Source organism: Taurulus bubalis (assembly GCF_910589615.1).
Source record: "Taurulus bubalis genome assembly, chromosome: 14".
In the NCBI taxonomy this organism is placed as follows: domain Eukaryota; kingdom Metazoa; phylum Chordata; class Actinopteri; order Perciformes; family Cottidae; genus Taurulus; species Taurulus bubalis.
Genome location: NC_136602.1, coordinates 13,181,592 through 13,200,776, shown reverse-complemented (window position 1 = coordinate 13,200,776; position 19,185 = coordinate 13,181,592). Strand labels below are relative to the sequence as shown.

Here is a 19,185-nt window from a genome sequence, read left to right as displayed (position 1 = left end):
GGAGCTTAACATTAATGGCAATTGTTGATGCTCAGTGTGACTGCTAAGTGTAATTCACCGGGACTGGTGCAGCACTGTGTGTGTGTGTGTGTGTGTGTGTGTGTGTGTGTGTGTGTGTGTGTGTGTGTGTGTGTGTCCTGCAGTGAGGGTGTCCTTCACAGAGAAGAGCCTCTGGAAGCGTGTTTGAAACTGAAGATGTTGCTGGCTCTTTGTCGCAGTGTTATCAGGATCAGAGCCGGGCTTGAACGCTTCAGAAAGCACATGCTGATGTTGCACGCTGTGGTAATGGCCTCCTAATGCCAACATAAATAACCAAACATTTGTCTGCTTCAAACAATGATTTTCTTTCCAAGGCTATTTCATGGCTGTTTTACTACAAATTACTTTATTTGACGCTTCCTGTTCTGATATTGGTACTGTTGTTGATCCCACATACATAGCATCATACGAGTGCATCAGTTGTTGAAAAGTCACATTGCAACTTAACTTGGCGACTCAGGTGGGGTGTCCTTACTTTACTGCAGGGAATGTGGGACACAGCGACTATGTGTCCTTGAATGGATGATTTAGTACTCCACCATTTTTATCCGGCCGGTTCCCGATGGTTCCAATCTGTCCTTTTTCTACACCCCTCTTCTCTCCAGTTATTACCTCCTATGGCTTAATTATTGGAAATATTTTACTGTTTCTCTTTGAGACAGGGGTTGAACTGATATATATTACAGTTGAAGTTGGTGATCACAGTCCGGTGGTTATACATAACCAGGCAATTACAGAAATTCAGTCTATAAGTATCTTAGTGACCATTTGGATATCACTTTAAACTGGAATATTCATGTTGAGTAGGTATGTTCTCGGCTGCTCCAGAGACTGTATTTGTCATGAAGATTGAGTCCAGAGTCGTGTGCTTTAGTGTTATCAAGCTGTTCTGCAGAATGCAATCAGGAATGGAATAACTGCATTGTTTGGGATCCTTCTTTGACATCAAAGTTATCACATTAGGTTCAAATCATCGGTAAGAAATACCATAATCTTCAGTCTGTCTGTGACCAGTGTGTCGTTAAACAGGTAAAGAGAAGTCTGTACTCATTGTGAGCAGCTACTGCCAGGCAGACAATACAGAGCTCAGTGCTGCAAATTGAATAGGTATAAAAGCTCCTTTGTGCTTGTGTCAAGTGGAATTTTAAACAGAAGCCGAAGAAGTGGATAGGTTGTACTGGGGGTACAAAAACTAGACACTGACTGATGCTTCAGGGTGTGCATGTTTATATTTGTATAAGCTGTATTGGATTTTCTGTACTCTTTAATGTATTTTGTTTGTTAGTGTTAGCTGCCCAAATGTGTTGACGGGTCTAGCTTTGTAGAGTCCAAGGGAGATTTTCTCATGGGGATAATAAACTATCATCTATGAATCTGTCTGTCTGTCTGTCTGTCTATGTCTGTATGTCTGTATGTCTGTCTGTCATGGAAATAAAGCCCTGTCATATATATTATCCTTATTTGTAGGGACAATAAAGTTCAGCTGAAGAGTAGTAGTTTGGTCTCAAAAGGATTATCCAAGTGCATCCTCAAATAAAAAAGTACTTAGAGAGTGAACCCTTTTCCACCACACTTTTCTTTTTGCTTTTCAAGTTTACTTTTCCTTCTCTTTTAATTTCCAGCTCGTGGGCCCTATGGAGTATATTAGACGGTCTGTAAAGCTGCCTTCTGTCCAGCCCATTTGTCATTACATCCTGCTCTAATAGGGAGACACTGCCTCATCTTGAGTGACCAGTGTTGTTAATTAACCCTTGTTGCTAACAGCCACAGCCTACACATCGCTACCAGCTCTCCAGCCGGCGTTATCGCTGCGCCGCCTGCCAGCAGAGCTAGCATTAGCCCTGGCCATATTTATGCAGGTGTCAGCGGAGGTGCTTCCTCTCCCTGCCGACGTGCTTTAGAAAGTATTACTCAAACGGCAATGCGGTTTTATCTTAAATTGAATTGTTGAGGGAGATGTTAAAGAACCATATATCACCTGGACACATGGAGAAGAAAATGTGAAATCTGCAGCAGTGTGGAAGCAGAGATGGGAACGGCTCAATGGTATTACAGATAGAATGAGCACTATGGCGAGGGCTGCGCACATAAATCCACTGGCAGAGCAAATCAAGTAGTCAGCTTGTAAATGCCATTAAGTGTGTGTGTGTGTGTGTGTGTGTGTGTGTGTGTGTGTGTGTGTGTGTGTGTGAAGTTTTGCAGCGCTGTTGGTGATGGGTGTTTTATTTTAGCCTTAATGAGGTGACCTTTCTCTATTCTTTCTCCCCTCAGTCAAGTTTTCTCTTCTCTCTTTTCAGTCTGAGCATCAGAAAGCTCACCTCTACCTGCCTGCACTTCACAAGTCGATTGGATCAATTCCTCCATGTTCACCTTTCATCCGCTGACCACTAAAAGGACACTTATACATCACACAGCCCTTTCATCCAAAAAAAGCTTTCCCAGTTTCGACTTGGTCACCGCGTCTGAGGAAACAGCACCTCAGTTCTGTTATATCACATCATTGGTTTCCTCTGTGTTCACTTGGCCTCTGGCTAATGCCCTGCTCCGTGTATGGATTTTCCGTCCTGTAATTCCTCAGCCGTCTGCCTGTGATGGGTTGTTCAGATCTAACCCTGCAGAACGCTGCTGATTGTGGTGGTATATCTTCATCTTTATGTCTGAGTATGGGAGGAAGCTCTGCCAACTATCCGCTGATGTTTGTCTCACGATGGATTTGGAGAATTAGCAACAAGAGCATGTGTTGCAGTTTGCAAGTGTATGACTTACAGTTTTTATTCGATTCTCATTCGCCTCAACAGCCAGGACAACAGTGCACTGTAGTTCAGTCGAAGAGTAATGTGTGTGAATTTGTTGGATATGAATTGCGATGTTCTCATGTGTGCGATTCCTACAGATGAACAGTAGCAGCATTGTTCTAATTTTTTTATTCAGACCTATTATTGCTGCACATTTGCTCTTTGGACAAAAAAAAAAAACATTGTGTTTTTCCCTTAAGGTGAGGATGTTGTTGTGGCTGGTTATGTTCCTGCCTGCCATCTCCTCGGCTCAGCGATCAGAGCCCATGTTCTCAGCTATAACCAAGTCCGTCCTTCCTCCCGACTATGACAACAACCCCACCCAGCTCAACTACGGCGTGGCCGTCACCGATGTGGACGGGGACGGAGACCTGGAGATGTTTGTAGCTGGGTGAGAAAGGGGGAGGCGGGTTGTGCAAAGCAGCCTTTTGTTACTTTTTATTCTACCTTAATGCATCATAAAGCCAGCAGAATATTTTTTTTTATGATACACAATTAGAGCAATTCATTAAGTGATGAGTGATATCTAACTCTAAATCAGAGGCTGAAATAAAAGTGCATTGTCATGTTCCAAGCTAAAGGTTGAAGACAAAGGCAAAAGACTAAAAGACAAGAGATGGTAGTGTGCCCCGAGGCTCACTCAACTGATGAAAATTGATGTGATTGGATAGAGCGCCATTGATGGGAACAGTTTGGCAAGCCTGCCTCTATCCAGTGAAGCGGCAATGAATTTCCCAATGCTTAACAGAATATAGATGGACCAAAACGACCCTGCTTAATAAATGTCATTTAGCCCAGGCACCCAATTCAGCAGGTATCCTGGACAGGAAGGCATCACTAAACCTCATTGAGAATGTCATTTCATTGGGATTAGAAGAATCATAGGCTTGAGTGTTTCAGTTTATATTCCTTTTCCACTTTTTATTATGCAGATGAAGGAGGGACAAGCGACGTGAAGTCACTGTGGTTCCACTTTTGTTTGAAATTCACTCATAATCAGACTGTTGGCAGTCAGAACAGAGTGTTTAAAGATTTAGATTGTTGTCCTCCTTTTTGTCAAACATGGGCAGTCTGGCTTCAAACTAATTATGTCAACCCAAACCATGCTCTTTTTTCTAACCCTATCTAAGTGGTTATGTTGACTAAATCTAACTGACAATTTCACAACTGTTACCATGTTACAACATTAACCATGTCTGAACCTTTTGCATCAAGATACTATCAAAAGCCTGCCCTCTACATCACCATAATGACCTTGGTGCAATCAAAGGATGCCAATTGTAAAAATGTAAACTGATAGTAAAACATGCAGAATGTTTTATATTTTAGAACTACTTTGCCGACTGTATTGTTATGATCTGTTTAACTGTGTAACACTAGATGTATTTCAGATGTATTTCATACAAAGTAAAAAGATAATATTTAGAATTTGCATGGTTTACATGTGACTTTGGGACAGCTGAAATTGTTGTTTGAGACTTTGGTGGAAAAAAGTTAGTTTCGGGCTTTACTGTCAATTATAGTTTTTGGAAAGAAAATTGGATTCAGCATGAATTTGAATCTGCATGTCTGACTTTTAACTGAAAATCTGAAATTATATAATCGTTTTGCAATAAGTGCATCTCAACCTATTACTCATATTGTTGGACTCATGCTGGACATTTTTTTCTCTCTCCAAAAGTCAAATGTATGCAGCAGAAACAGAGATATCAACTTTTTCATCCCATGCATATTTACTTGTCAAAACAATACACTACCCATAATGCAATTCCACTTTTATTACATGCTGACAGTTTAATTGGAGATTGTTAGTCGTGGCTAAAGTGTAGTCTCAAGCATAAATGACCATCAGGCTACAGAGTCTGGTAATCTCATCTCCTAATGAAAAAACATAAACCTTGTTTAATTATTTATTGTTCATTGTTTTTAGGCAACATTAGTCACTACGTATGATTTGAGGAACAAAATATTCCCCTCCTTGATTTAGTCTCCAAAATTCCTCTTATGTAATGTAAATGTTAACAGCGGTGCCATTGGTGCCTGTTGACAGCTACAACGGCCCAAACCTGGTGCTGAAATACAACAAGGAGCTGAAAAGGCTTGTCAACATCGCTGTTGACAACCGCAGCTCGCCGTTCTACGCCCTGAGAGACCGCCAAGGCAACGCCATCGGAGTGACAGCATGTGACATCGACGGAGACGGTCGGGAGGAGATCTATGTCCTTAACACCAATAACGCCTTCTCTGGTACAGTCCACACTCTTTCACACACACTGGTACAATTTCACAAAAATAATGCATGTGTGCACACACACTCTCTCAAAGGTTGTGCGTCTTTTCTTGTACGGTGACAAAGCAGGAGAATCAGTATGCAGATATTAAGCTTATCTTCATCAGATAACAGATAAGCTTTGTGCTGCTATTAATCAATCGGAGAGCTACAGAGTGCGCACTGTCAAAACTACCACACCTCACATAAAAATGAAAGAGGTCACTTTCAGCCACAACAACCTCTTGTGTTTCCAATCACCCAAAGTTCTTTTATTGCATAACAACGTCACTCTCCCAACAATCTTTGCCTCTCCTGAATTCTGCGTCTCTCCGCATCAAGGTCGGGCAACATACTCTGACAAGCTGTTTAAGTTCCGTAATGGACGCTTTGAAGATCTGCTGAACGATGACATCAACGAACACAGAGATGTGGCCAACCGAATGGCTGGGCGCTCAGTGGCCTGTGTGGACAGAAAGGTACGACACGCACACATACACACAAACACACAAGAAAAGTAGAGTATTTGCAGATCCACACCACACACATACACACACACACACACACACACACACACACACACACACACACACACACACTCCCCAGAGTGTCTTCTGCGTACATGCATGGGTGCTTCTGTTTGTTTACCAGTGATAACTCATGCCCTGCCTACGCCGCCCTTCTCTGCATGTGCTATGACAGTTCATTTGGGGGAATGGTGTGCCATTTTCTCTCTTCTGTCCATCGCACCAGTGTAATTACAGAAGCCAGGGCTCGTTTGTTTTATAGAACATCGTACGAGGGGAGGAGTGATGACTGCACACTACTGCTTTCTGCCCGTAGCATTTTCTCTCAGTCTCTTTCCCGTTGTTTCCTTCCCTCTTTCCCTCTCCTTTACTCCCTTTTTTCTCTCTCTGACTGACCCTCTCTGTCTTTGTCTCTTATCTCACACACGCGCATACAGTTCTCACTTCTATTCAGGGGATGGGATAAAGAAAGTGATAGTGGGAGGAGGACAGTAGGGATTACAATAGGTTTTTTTAACCACAGTCCCATCTCACTGAACACGAATAGGTTTTGCAGCTGCCAGACTGATTGGAAAGATATTTGCTTTTAATGGCATAATGCTTTTAGAGGACGCCAACACACTGATGTGTGTTCTTCCATGCAGACTGACGAAGAGAGAATACATTTTCCTATTGCTGAGCACGTTTTATTACAACAGATTTGGAACGACGGCTGAGGGGTTGCATAGGCCAAAACCAGATGCTGTAAAATCGGTTAGGTAGCAAATGTGTTTGGTTTTGCTTACTCATAAATAATGTGTTATCATTCAGAAAGAAGAGGAATAATTGGTCAACCAACTGTTTCATCACTCCCAGTCTCCTTGAAAGAGACGTTTCATCATTAGTCTTCAACAAAGAGATGAAGGTGACATATCGAGGAGACTCACTTTGAACTGAGTGATCAGTTCACTTTGCACTGGCAGGCAGTAGCGAGATTCTGATAATAAGTGGATTTTAAAGGCCAGAATAATTGAAATGAGCTCAATAAAAAAGCACCTTTCAAAACTAGAAAAAGGGAAATGTTACATTAGCGGCGGTAGCTCATTGAGCCTTTCCAGTGATAGCCATAAAGACTGATGTAAAGGGCACACAGTCTCATGTGCCTGCACCTGCATGCACTTTGCAGGCATGCATGTCACACTATTCACAATGCCAATTCCAGTGACAGAAATTAGCCTTGGGTGAAGACTTATTGAAAAATCGTTGACTTTTAAGTTTGTTAAGTAACTGCCAGTGGCCTTCAGGTCTTTCATTGTATTTCATTCTCATTTTGTCAAGCGCATGACTGTGTGTGTGTGTGTGTGTGTGTGTGTGTGTGTGTGTGTGTGTGTGTGTGTGTGTGTGTGTGTGTGTGTGTGTGTGTGTGCGCTCCCACCTCAGCAGGCCATAATGTGACGCTTCATGACATTTACATCAACGAGACTCATTTACTTTTCTTGTCCTGTAAAAATATAGGAAAGTTATCAGTGAAATGGTGTGTATGTATGTGTGTGTTTGCATATGTGCATGTGTTTGTATTGATTGAAATATGTTAGGCCTGGTGGGAAAGCTCATTGGAATCCAGTGTGTAGTCTATTAGTGTGGTTCCGTCTGTGGGTTTGTGTCTGCAGGGACTCTGACTGATAATGGAGTGTGAAATTAATCTCCAAAGGGAGGCAGAGAAAGGAGTAGGGAGAGAGGCTGAGAGAGAGGGCGTAAAAGGTAGGAAACAGGGTAAAGGGAGATAAAGGGGAAACAAAAGGTTCATTGGGAAAAGGTGAAACTATGCATACTATTCAAAGAAATAGCACAAAAAAATAGATGTTCAAATAACATACGTAATCCTGTTTTTGTTTACTCAAAACTCTGCCTAACTTGTGTTTGGCTTTTATTTAAATCAGCTATAATTGAATTTTCCATTAATGTATCAAACAACGATTTGAAAACAATGCGATAAATTTGACAGAAAAAAATCTGTTATTGCAGCTTTGAGTGAAAACATATCTTCATGATTAAAATTTACATATTCAGGAACCAACATGCTTGAGAGCCACAGAAAAGGAATACAAGTGGAAGGGCAGGCTGCGTCACAATAAGATCGGGATGATGTTTGAAATGAATGACTCGCACTTATACAAGTTATTGGATGAAAAGTGTGCATATGGCTGTTTATCTGGTGGGAGGAGCTGAGGACAGAGAGGGGAGAGCTGCAGGTATTTTAACAATCTGGAATTTCTTCAATCTAAATGTAAACCGTTTTGTTTTTTTGTCCTCCAGGGTACAGGCCGATATGCCATCTACATAGCCAACTATGCGAGTGGCAACGTGGGTCCTCATGCTCTTATTGAAATGGACGAAGCAGCAAGTGATCTTTCACAGGGCGTCATTGCCCTCTCCAACATGGCAGAGGAGGCCGGTGTCAATAAGTTCACTGGTAGGTATGCTGAAATGACTGTGTGTGTGTGTGTGTGTGTGTGTGTGTGTGTGTGTGTGTGTGTGTGTGTGTGTGTGTGTGTGTGTGTGTGTGTGTGTATGATGTAGACCTTCATCCAGCACTACTGGACTTCCAGTCTGATTTACACAGACATCTGTAGAGGATGCTAAAAGCATGTGCTTGCTGCACCCATGGAGTCTGAAATATAGGGCTTCAGGACAGAGAGGGTGCTGGAGGGGTGCCAGGTGAGGAAAAAAAAAGAAAGAAGCAAGAGATGAAAGAGAACAAGATGAGTGTAAGCTTGAGAAAAGAAAGAGAGAGAGAGAGCAAAGTGTTAGTGGGCTCTTTTGGCCCTGTCAGCTGTTTACTCCAAGCCAAAGTCAGGGAAGCGAAGGCGAAGGGCGACACGCGCATACATCAGACCGGCTCAACGGCCCAGAGATGGCATCCATCACCGCCTGCTGTGGTTACCCCAGACTTCTGAAGGTGTGGATACAACTACGTACGTCACTACAGCACGGAGTACTTTATGTGCATTTGGTCAGCTCAGTCACTTTGAAAGTATTTCTGCAGAGGTTAAATGTGTTTAAAGTTGACAGAAAGTGGCTGATGTTGTTTTACACATTGGACAAATAATCACTCCTGACCCTCCTGATTAGTTTGAAAGGGGATTTGAGTGGCCAGTAAAATCCCTGTTGAGAAACATCCGTCCCTGTCGGACATTTTTGGTTGGCAATTCACCCAAAAATCTATTCTAGCAATTTCACATAATCCTCTCTTTAGGGGAAGATGCAGGCGTCTAAATATTAAGTGTACCGGTTTCATATTTGCACACAGACCATAAAGTGCCTCTCACACCTTCTAAAACTAGCATTTTATTCTCATTGTCCATTTGTTGTATTTTTATTGTATGTATTGCCATCACCAACCTAACGGCTACTATTTTCTTAAATGTTGAATGGGGTTTAACTGTTTTTTAATCTCTTATTTTTGTGAGAAAGTAAAGATCTGATTTAAATGCTTTTCGAAACTGAATGGATGACCTTGAGTAGCACTTAAATTCATCACTGCACCTCTGCTGACTTGGACCAACATTTCACTTAACCCTGTGATGGATACCTGTTTTGCTATCGAAGAGGAGAACAATAAATGCCAAAATGAATGATTTCACTGTGATTTGTTTCTTTGATAATAGCGCTGCCTCTCTGATTCTTTATTGTAACCACTGAAAAGTCCTTGACGTTGATGTCCAAGTAAATTTTGGAAATGGGAGACAACTTTGGATTTGAACATAACAGAATCAATCTTCATCATCAATGGATCTTTTTACATTCAAGATGTCATCTAAGTCACCAAAGGGGCAGGGTGAGTCAGCCCAGAATCGCCGTGAACGATGTACGGTGGACGGCTTTGTCATCAAACCGCCGTTAATCAGAGCAGAGGGACAGGCAGCAAAGTTGCATATCTAATGGTTACATATCTCTGGAGGGACATTAGTGCTTTATGGCCATAGGGGGCGAGTGATATTTGTCTGGGCTGATGGAGAGGGCCAGTAAATCAGTCGAGAGTCCTGACTCACAGCACTGACTCTGCATACTGGAAGGGCAATCAAAGCCCTTTCAACTCCATAATTAGACTCCGCTGGTCTCAGATGAGACACTTTAGGGAGACACTTCACTTTATACAATGTCATTGGAAAATCCTGGGGTGATATTGAGTGTATAGAACAGTCACAAAGATCTTTTCATAAGAAAATTACTGTTAGCTTTTGGTTAACACAAAAGATTCTCAGCATGTGTTGCATCTTTGCATTCTTTTTATTGGTTTGCGCTTGTGCCTATGTGTGTGTGTGTGTGTGTGTGTGTGTGTGTGTGTGTTTGTGTGTGTAGCCTATCAGTGTCTGTGTCAGCAGAGACCTGCCATGCTTAGAGGAAATGGCCTGGAAAGACAGTAATGATCTCTCGTCGTTCACTTTTGTTGTGGCGCTGATCTCTCTCCCTCTGTTCACTCCGTTGTTTCACCTATCCTACCTCAATTTACTAAAACTGTCCGTTTTAACCAACTCATTTTCTTTTACTGTTGAGCCTTGTCTGTCTGTCTCCATTTGTGCAGGAGGGCGAGGTGTCGTGGTGGGGCCCATTGTCAGTCAAACCCTGTCCGATGTGTTTTGCGACAACGAGTACGGTCCCAACTTCCTGTTCAAGAACAACGGAGATGGAACTTTTACTGATGTGGCGCAGCAGGCTGGTGAGGGGAGCATTGTACAGTTAAACAGATCATAGCCTTGGATCAGTTAATCACACGCAAATCCTGCAAAAACAGGACACACGGTAGGCTTTAGTGTTTGATAGAGTGTATTACCATATACGTGTAGGCGTGGAGGACCCGATGCAGCACGGCAGAGGGGTTGCTCTGGCAGACTTCAACCGTGACGGCAAGACAGACATCGTCTATGGAAACTGGAATGGACCTCATCGCCTGTACATGCAGCTGAATAACCGCAAACAGAAGTTCAAGGTGGGTCCAGTCAATCCTGAGCACTCCTTATGCACAAAAACCTCAAAAGTTAAATAAAAACGCCTTGAAGCAATATCGGTTATAGATTAGGCATGATTGTCTGATTGTTGGTTTTGGAAAGTTACAAAATTCAAAGTCACCAGACAAACTGACAAGCACGTTGTCTGAAGCGTACCGAGGCCTTCATCATCAGTTGACCCAAAGGACCGAAGGTGTTGTCCCACACCTTGTGGGGCTATTCTATGCTCGTGGGTTCACAGGTCGGTCTGTGGATAATCCATAGTGATCAGCACTCATTTAGAGTCTCCAGTCTTTGTATCGGGTGATTCCCCCCTCAGGTTATCAGGCAGAAGCAGTTTGGAGTGAGGTTATGGTTCTCTCTCTTCTTCCCTGTCCAGAATTGATGTCTAATGAACAAGCAGCATAGACAGCAAGTCTCACCTATTAACTCCGTGAATCACGAGAGGTATCAATGCTAACAGATGGCATGTGAATTAGCATGAGTCGTTGGTGGCTCACTTTGGAATTGAGTGGGATTTAAAGACGGATGGACAGTGATTTACTCAATCAACTCGACTATAGACAACTCCTGTGCGACAGCCAGCAGTGCACATGTGTTCATGTAGTACGGTTAATAGCAGCGAACACAGACACGGGGTCTGCCGAGTGTAAATCTGTGGAGGTTTCGTGCTTGGTGATTTATCCATCAGCAGCTGCGACTGCATCTTTTCTCAAAGAGATAAACGTCACACGAGAACTCTTTATTGGGGTCAAATAAGGGGTTAATGTGTGATGCTTAGCCCAGAGACAATTCCATCAGTATGGCTCACACACAAAGACAATGCACTCAAATACACACACACAAAAAGACAAATTGAATTATCTAGCCGATGTGTTTTATTTATTTTTAAACCAAGATTGTTAAATCACAAATCCAAAACACATTTAAGACCCCTTCCACACCCCCCCCCCCCCCCCCCCCCCCCCCCCGACAAGCTGACACTCCTACCAGCCGTGTTGACCTTTGGCATCTATAATGAAGCTGCTGTATCACTCCAGTAAACCGCTAATTAAATTGGGCTGAAACAGCAGCTTGTCTGGGCAGTAGAAAGTGCAGATTAGGCCTGTTTTTGCTTTAATTAAAATCTATTGCTGAGGTTTTCCTTGCAGTAGGTTTAACACACATGCAAAAACACACCCACACATACAGTATATAGTATGTATTTAAAGAGATTATTCTAAATAATCAAAGAGTAATAACGTGCTAGATTATATAAGGTATGCTTTCAAATAAACATATTTGTAATATAATGTATTCATTTAATTTAAAACAAATATTGTTGGAAAAAAATCTTATTTTTCTCTCAAACCATCTCCCCTCTTATTCTTTAAATGTCATGTTTCTGTGCTCCATATTTGCTTGGTGAGAATCCCTTTCTCATTCCTTATGGCACATCTATTCATCCACCTAGTAGTATAGTACATGTAGAACTGTCCGTCCCTTGTGGCCCTCAGCTGGCCATCCCCTCTCCTTCACCTGAGAAGCAGAAGGTCACTGAGAGCCCTCCCCAGCCCCGGCTTTATGAGCCTTATAATTAAAACAGGGAGTAAATACTGGAGGGAGTGAAGGGCTGCTCTATAACTCTTCCCCGACTTATCATCGTGTCACTGAAGCGGAGAGATATCCGTTACTTTCTTGTGCAAAAAACTCCTCTGCTGAGGAGACTTTTTTGGGGCAGGAGAGCTGCAGTCCTTCTGATGCCAAAGTATGTAAAAAAAAAAGTGCCTTTGTTCTGATCTGTAGGCTTTAGATGACGCTCATCAGCCAGGGTGATTTACAGTGAGTGAGAGAGCAGATGACAGATCAACGTCCAACTCAAGGACTGGATATTGATGGTCATGTTGTGGTGATTGAACTTGTGACTTTTATGTTATGCAACATATATCGCGCGCCACCATTGCTTTGCTCACACTACGGGCGACATAGCAACAGGCTACAAGTCATTTTCAATGGAACATGAAGCTTCAAGCTGACACCCAACACGAGACCGGCGTGAAGCGCTTCAAAAACAAAGTTTTCTTTAGCGCTCCAATGACGGCGTGAAGCGTCAGCCAATCAGATGATTTTGTTTCACCCCGTTACATTCCGTCTAAAAAAATGCCTTCACCCTGTGCAACATAACTACATCAACGAGTGCTTGAGCGCCATTACAACGGCAACTTGCAACAATAGCTGGCCACACTCGGCAGATTTAGTTGCTTTTGTTGTTCGCGGTATGAACACAGCACTCAGCGAGCATCACCTTTTTGTGTGTGTGTGTGTGTGTGTGTGTGTGTGTGTGTGTGTATGTATGACGTAGACCTTCATCCAGCACTACTGGACTTCCAGTCTGATTTACACACAGACATCTGTAGAGGATGCTAAGAGCATGTGCTCAGGACAGAGAGGGTGCTGGAGGGGTGCCAGGTGAGGAAAAAAAGAAAGAAGCAAGAGATGAAAGAGAACAAGATGAGTGTAAGCTTGAGAAAAGAAAGAGAGAGAGAGAGCAAAGTGTTAGTGGGCTCTTTTGTAATAACAACAGGTTTTACTTTCCACATGGACATGTGCTGACGTGGAACCATAACAGGACACTTTTAGATCTTGTATACTCCATGTAAATTTCTCCTTGGGGCAAAGTTCTCAATTGTCTCTGCCCATCCACATCTACGTCGTTAGAAAATGTTGGATGCGCAAAGACAGCCGATAACAGACTACAAGGAACCCTCGCAAAGTCTGATGGCGTGACGCAGTGGATTTTCTACCTGGGCCTTCAGTGGATCAGCTGTTCACACCCAGGGAAAGTCTGCTTCTTCTTCTTCAGTTTAATGGCGGATCGCAATCAACTTGACTCGGTGCATACAAAATAGATATAACTTTTAATTATTAAAAAAAAGAAGATTAAATTATAAAATAGCTATAACTTTGTGATTCTGTTTAGGCCAGCAGAGAAGGCTTAGCAGGCCCTGACGGCCCACCACTGGCGTGACGTCACTTTGGCCGTGTGGACTCACGGATGCGGCAAGCTTAAATCACACTTTAACCTGCGCGACACTTTGTCTATCAACCTCATCTTCCCCAGTAAAGAAATAAATACAAGAATATAATTTTAGAGTATGCTGCCATCAGCGTATAGACCCTATACGCTGATGGCAGCATACTCTAAAATTATATTTATTTATATATTTTTAGTATAGAGTAAGAAAAATGACATTTACAGTATCATAAAATGACATAAATGTCACACCTGAGTTGTTCAGGTGTTAGGGTTAGTCCGTATATATTATGCACAAATATGTAAAGAGCATCGCCATAAAATAAACATCTTGAGGATTTATACACCTGCAGTACAGGTCAAGTCTGTGATTTCAATTGGGTTGTTAAAAAGGCATGCATGAGTATTGCTTCTGTAAAAGCATTTATGTGTGTGTACCTTGTGTTTTCTTTCTTTCTCAGGACATTGCATCCCAGAAGTTTTCCATGCCGTCCCCGGTTCGCACCGTCATGGTTGCTGACTTTGACAATGACAACGAGATGGAGGTCTTCTTCAATAACATCGCCTACAGGGGCCCCTCCGCCAACAGGCTCTTTAGGTCCTCACATGGAAATAACACAAGACACATACATATAGACATACGCATGTTCTACAAGTATGATACTAAGCTACAATAGCTTGTTGATCATGAGCTTAATGGACTACTATTGTGTCTTGATTTAATATTCTAAAACATGACTTGGAAGCTGAGAAGAATTTTAAATTCCCATCCAAGGATACTTATCTAGTCTGGCATCCCGCCTCCTCCTCCACACATGAATGCATCTTTCATTAAGACAGTTTTAGGTCTCTTTTTGGATCACGGTTTGGCTTCCTCTCTAGATAATATTAATGAACTCAGCCTTCAAAAAGCAATAGCGTATATAAGATATCTTAATAGTAGAATAAACCCATCCTGTCTGAATAAAAATCTGATCTGGCATATTTTTCCAAACAGGACGCAGAAGTCATGATGAAAGTTGCCACGAGCTGGTGCGTTAATTCATACTGAATATCAATAATCAATGTAAACCCCAGAGGTTTCCTGGATCTGAATAATCCTGCCGGCCAAGTTACTGGTAGAGAATTAGTCTTTCTGGACACGATGCTGTCTGTCAGGGGTCACCGCTCCGCAGCCAGTGGCTCTGTAGTGTGAAGATGAATCAGCTATTATTACTCTGCTCTTTGGCACTGAAAAGCTGAAATTATTGTGCCAAAGCTAATTAGTTTAATATGACTAATCAATATTTACCTTGGCTGAGATGTTTAACAGACAGGATCAGCACATTAGTGCGCTGTGAAATTAAATTATAACTTAACTTAACTTTACCACTAAAGGTAAAGGTACTAAAGTCAATGTGCGTGAATTCCTCCAGCAAATGTCTTTCTGACAACATTCAAACCAAGGGCATATTTAAGAACAACAACTTTTGACCAAATGCTTTTCAGGAAAATGACAATTACAATAAAACTACGAACAATAACATTGGAAAATCGATTAATAAAAAGTAAATACAGAAGTAGTGGAAGAAGTATTACGATCCTTTGCTGAAATAAAAGTAGTGATACCAGATCGCTACAGTAATACCACACTGTAAAAATATAGTAGTATTTGTTATGTCTCTATTAACAATAATAACAACTATAGGTATTATATTATTATAAATGACATCAATGGAGAATTTTCAATGATGCATTTTAATTTTGCAACTCCTTGAGGGGAACTAATTTGACCTACTTTACGTATTGTTAGGTAGTTTACTATATTTTTTATTATATTTTGTAAACTGATCATATGTTTTGTTTTTACCAACTCAATCAAGTAACTAGTAACTGTATTGTCAAATAAATGTAGAAGGCCTATCTCAGAACTTGATTAAATGAATGTAGGTACTTTCCAACACTGCTTATATAGATACAGTGGCATTGATATTAATGTTTTACAGTGTTTCGATGAGTAATTGTCGTGATATTGATTTGATAGGGTGAGCAGGAGAGAGCATGGAGACCCTCAAATAGAAGAGTTGAATATTGGAGAGGCAGCAGAGCCTGAAGGACGAGGAACCGGTGAGTGGCAGAACAGACAGCCGTCCTACAACAGTGATAAGCAGAGCCAGAACAACCTCATACCTGCTATTCCAACATCTCACCGTTAGATGGCACCAGAGCTCCACCGGGGCCTCCTCATGTGCTTCATGAAAAGACGTGTTCCACACAATTAGTTCTATGACTGTTGAAACATTATGCTCCCCTGCATGAGGATATTAAATGTCATGTAGGCTATTTCCTGAAGTGTTTAGTTGCCTCGTTACAGGAGCTGTAGCCACAGACTTTGATGGTGATGGCCGCCTGGAACTGCTGATTTCTCACGGTGAAAGTGCAGCACAGCCGCTCTCTGTCTACAAAGTCAACCAGGTGAGTGTTTGTGAGACATTTTAAAAGCCTCAAAATCAGCGTGACACTCAACGTAGTGTAATCTGAACCATAATCCTACCTTTTCTCATTCTGCCTGTGTTTTAGGGGGCAACAAACGCCTGGCTGCGAGTGATTCCCAGGACCAAGTTTGGTGCTTTCGCCAGAGGAGCTAAAGTGGTGTTGTACACTAAAAAGAGCGGCCCGCACACACGGATCATCGACGGTGGCTCGGGGTATCTGTGTGAGATGGAGCCTGTTGCCCACTTTGGCCTTGGTAAGTTTTTATTTCAACAATTAAACGACACAAAACTGCCCTGAATCTGTGGCCAATTAATGCTGTCTTCAGATTGCATGTTTTGTTTAACGCACAGCCTAAAACCCAATGAAATTTCATAAATCTGGGGAAAGCAATACATTAAATTTGAGCTGCTGAAATCAGCAAATTTTTGCCATTTTTGCATAACAGACATCATGTTATTGATTAGGTCTCCGTTGATTGATTCATGAATTGATTAACTTACCATTTCAGCAATGCTCTTAGTTTTAGCTGGGTACGGGATAGATACATTTTCTGTGGGAGCGAGCTCGGAGGACAAAAGAGATGGTGGACAGGTGCTGCAGCTGGAGGCCGTCCTGGTTTGTGAGAACCCAGATCGCTGTCTCCTTCAGCTCCCATCAATCATTCATCTGATAGTCTACCAGGCCTGGGAGCTCAGCCACTGCTTTCTCCTGTCAGTGTTCTGTATCAGAACTGTAAGGCCCTCAGTTGTAATGCCTGATGATTACTCACAAACACACCAAATGAGCAAACTTTCTACATCTCTCGGCGTCAGGAAAGAACTCCATACGTGAAAAAAAAGCATCACTCTTGGTAGATGGTACACTCCTCACCACTAAATTAAAGGGTATCACACGGGTGCAGAACAGGTAAAATATTCTTTGGCTCTCAGACAGAACACCTGCTGAGTAGATCACTGTCTGGCAAGGTAACTCAAGATCTGTTTAAATTTGGAAATGCCACTTTAATTAAGGGCTACAGAGGCCCTCTGGAGAGGGGCTGTCTCTATGCCTGATTAAAGTAGTTAATGGAGAGAGAAGAGAGCCACTCTGTCTCTCTCTGGGCTTGTGTCGGTGAAAAAGAGACGAAGCTTTATGAGCCCTTGAGAATGACTAAAAGACACGTGAATGTTCTGTTTGTCTGACCAGGTAAGGACGTCGCCACCAATGTCGAGGTGTACTGGCCAGACGGTCGTTCAGCTGCGCGACCCCTGGAGCCTTCAGACGTCAACACGGTGCTGGAGATCCACTATCCAAGAGATGAGGAAGAAGTCACTCCTACTGTGGAAATAGAGGTACAGCGGTGATTCATTCTACCAAATTCTCAGCATCAGGAGCGCCACTGAAAAACAATTTTAATTAACTGTAATAAGATAAGTGTATCATCTGCTTTATTTACAAATCTTGTGTTGAAGAGAATCAAAGTCAGAGTTGAGTTTCAAGAGCCAGATTATTTAAGTGTTATGCTCATACAGTAAGTTGCATATTTCACAATTAAATTGTGTTAAGTACATTTTATATTTTTTAATAATTATTCTCCCATAGAAAGACAGAAAACATTGCACAGAAGGTGTGAAGATTGCGTGGTTAATGGGGATCAGCGTGTTTCTACCACTCAAGAAACACATATGCCATCACAATAACTCAAATATGCTACAGTTGGGTGACAAGTAAAGAAAAACACAATATATGTAAGGTGTGAAGGCCATGGCATACTGAAAGATTCACAGAGCGCTCCCCTCACCACCAACGTATTTCATTGTAGGATTCAGTTGATCCCTCAGAATAACTTTGTGTTTATCAGAAATAACCCTTCCTCTTAAGGGCATACGTGGATCCAAACAATGCCAGCACAATGCCCCCTAATCTGAATAAAAGCATCTGGTTTAGATATGTTTCAGCTTTTCCCTTTGTTTGTCACCCGTTTTATAGATTTTTTTGTATGTATGTATTCAAAAGCATTCTTGTTTCTAATTACTGACTGTGTCTTACAGTGTGGTCATGGGTTTGCACTGAATGAGAATGGCCGTTGCACAGGTAAGACACAACGATGTTTCTGGTGACCACTTTGCTTGTGTCCTCATTTTAAATCAAGACAAAAAGCGTCTTTCCCTCTCTCCCCTCCCCGTCCCTCAGATAAAGATGAGTGTACCCAGTTTCCTACCGTGTGCTCCTCTGACCGCCCTGTCTGCACCAACACCTATGGCAGCTATAAGTGCCGCGCCAAGAGGAGATGCAACCAGGGCTTTGAGCCCAACGATGATGGGTCAGCCTGTGTGGGTGAGTGGTCCTGGCAGAGTCGGGGTAGACTTAGCTGGATTACAAAGATCAGGAGAACAAAGCAAGCACTGCCAGAGAATGAGATGCCTTAAGCTGCCTTAATTACTCTGGTTTTGAGTAAAGGCTTAGAGGTGCTAGCATTCCTCCGACTGTGTCCCCTCTCTGCACCCCGCTGTCTTGCATGACTAACTCCCCCATGTGAATGAGCTCTCTTTCAGCCATAAAGGCGCAGATGTTGGCTAACTTTTCCCTGCCCTCTGTTTTGCCTCTTTCTCTGCAGCCCAGGTGGCTTACTTTGGGGGGACGCGGTCCTCTGGGGAACGCAAACGTTCAGGCCTTTCTTTCTGGATGCTCCCCGTCTGTGTGCTACCACTCGTCTCTAACCATCTCCAGACTGGACTACTGTAACCGTCACTCTCGCCTCCCCTTCCTTACTCTCTCTAATGCTAAACGGGGATGTACAGAAACTCTCGGAGCAAACTTTTCACTTCCACGTCTACTCTTTCTTCTCCTTTGTGGATCTCTGCTATTGTTTTCCATCAGCTATTTACAGCCTGGCCCCCTCCTCACCGCTGCTATGTGTCACCTCTTGGCTCCCGGCCCCCTCTGGACTATAAAGAAACGCACAAGGAGCATGCTCGCTGGGAGCTACGAGGTTCAGAACTATCTGTGTCACACCCGCAGAGCCCTCACGTCATCACCTGGCACTTATCTTAGTGGGACCTGAACTGAGGCCAAGTCATTGAGTGGATCTGGAGCGTAT

At 42.6% G+C, this 19,185-nt stretch overlaps 1 protein-coding gene across 1 annotated transcript; it reads left to right on the top strand.

The window, feature by feature from the left end:
- Positions 1-195: 195 nt before the first annotated feature.
- Positions 196-18,830, top strand: crtac1b (cartilage acidic protein 1b; the record flags this gene model as incomplete). The annotated part of the gene is made up of 15 exons (XM_079230010.1): positions 196-282; positions 3,035-3,225; positions 4,885-5,081; positions 5,446-5,582; positions 7,926-8,082; positions 10,195-10,329; positions 10,457-10,599; positions 14,093-14,229; positions 15,655-15,737; positions 15,985-16,085; positions 16,191-16,359; positions 17,292-17,437; positions 18,137-18,179; positions 18,279-18,422; positions 18,703-18,830. The coding sequence occupies 15 exons, from the start codon at positions 196-198 to the stop codon at positions 18,828-18,830; spliced, it is 1,998 nt and encodes a 665-aa protein (XP_079086136.1).
- Between the last annotated feature and the right edge of the window lie 355 nt (positions 18,831-19,185).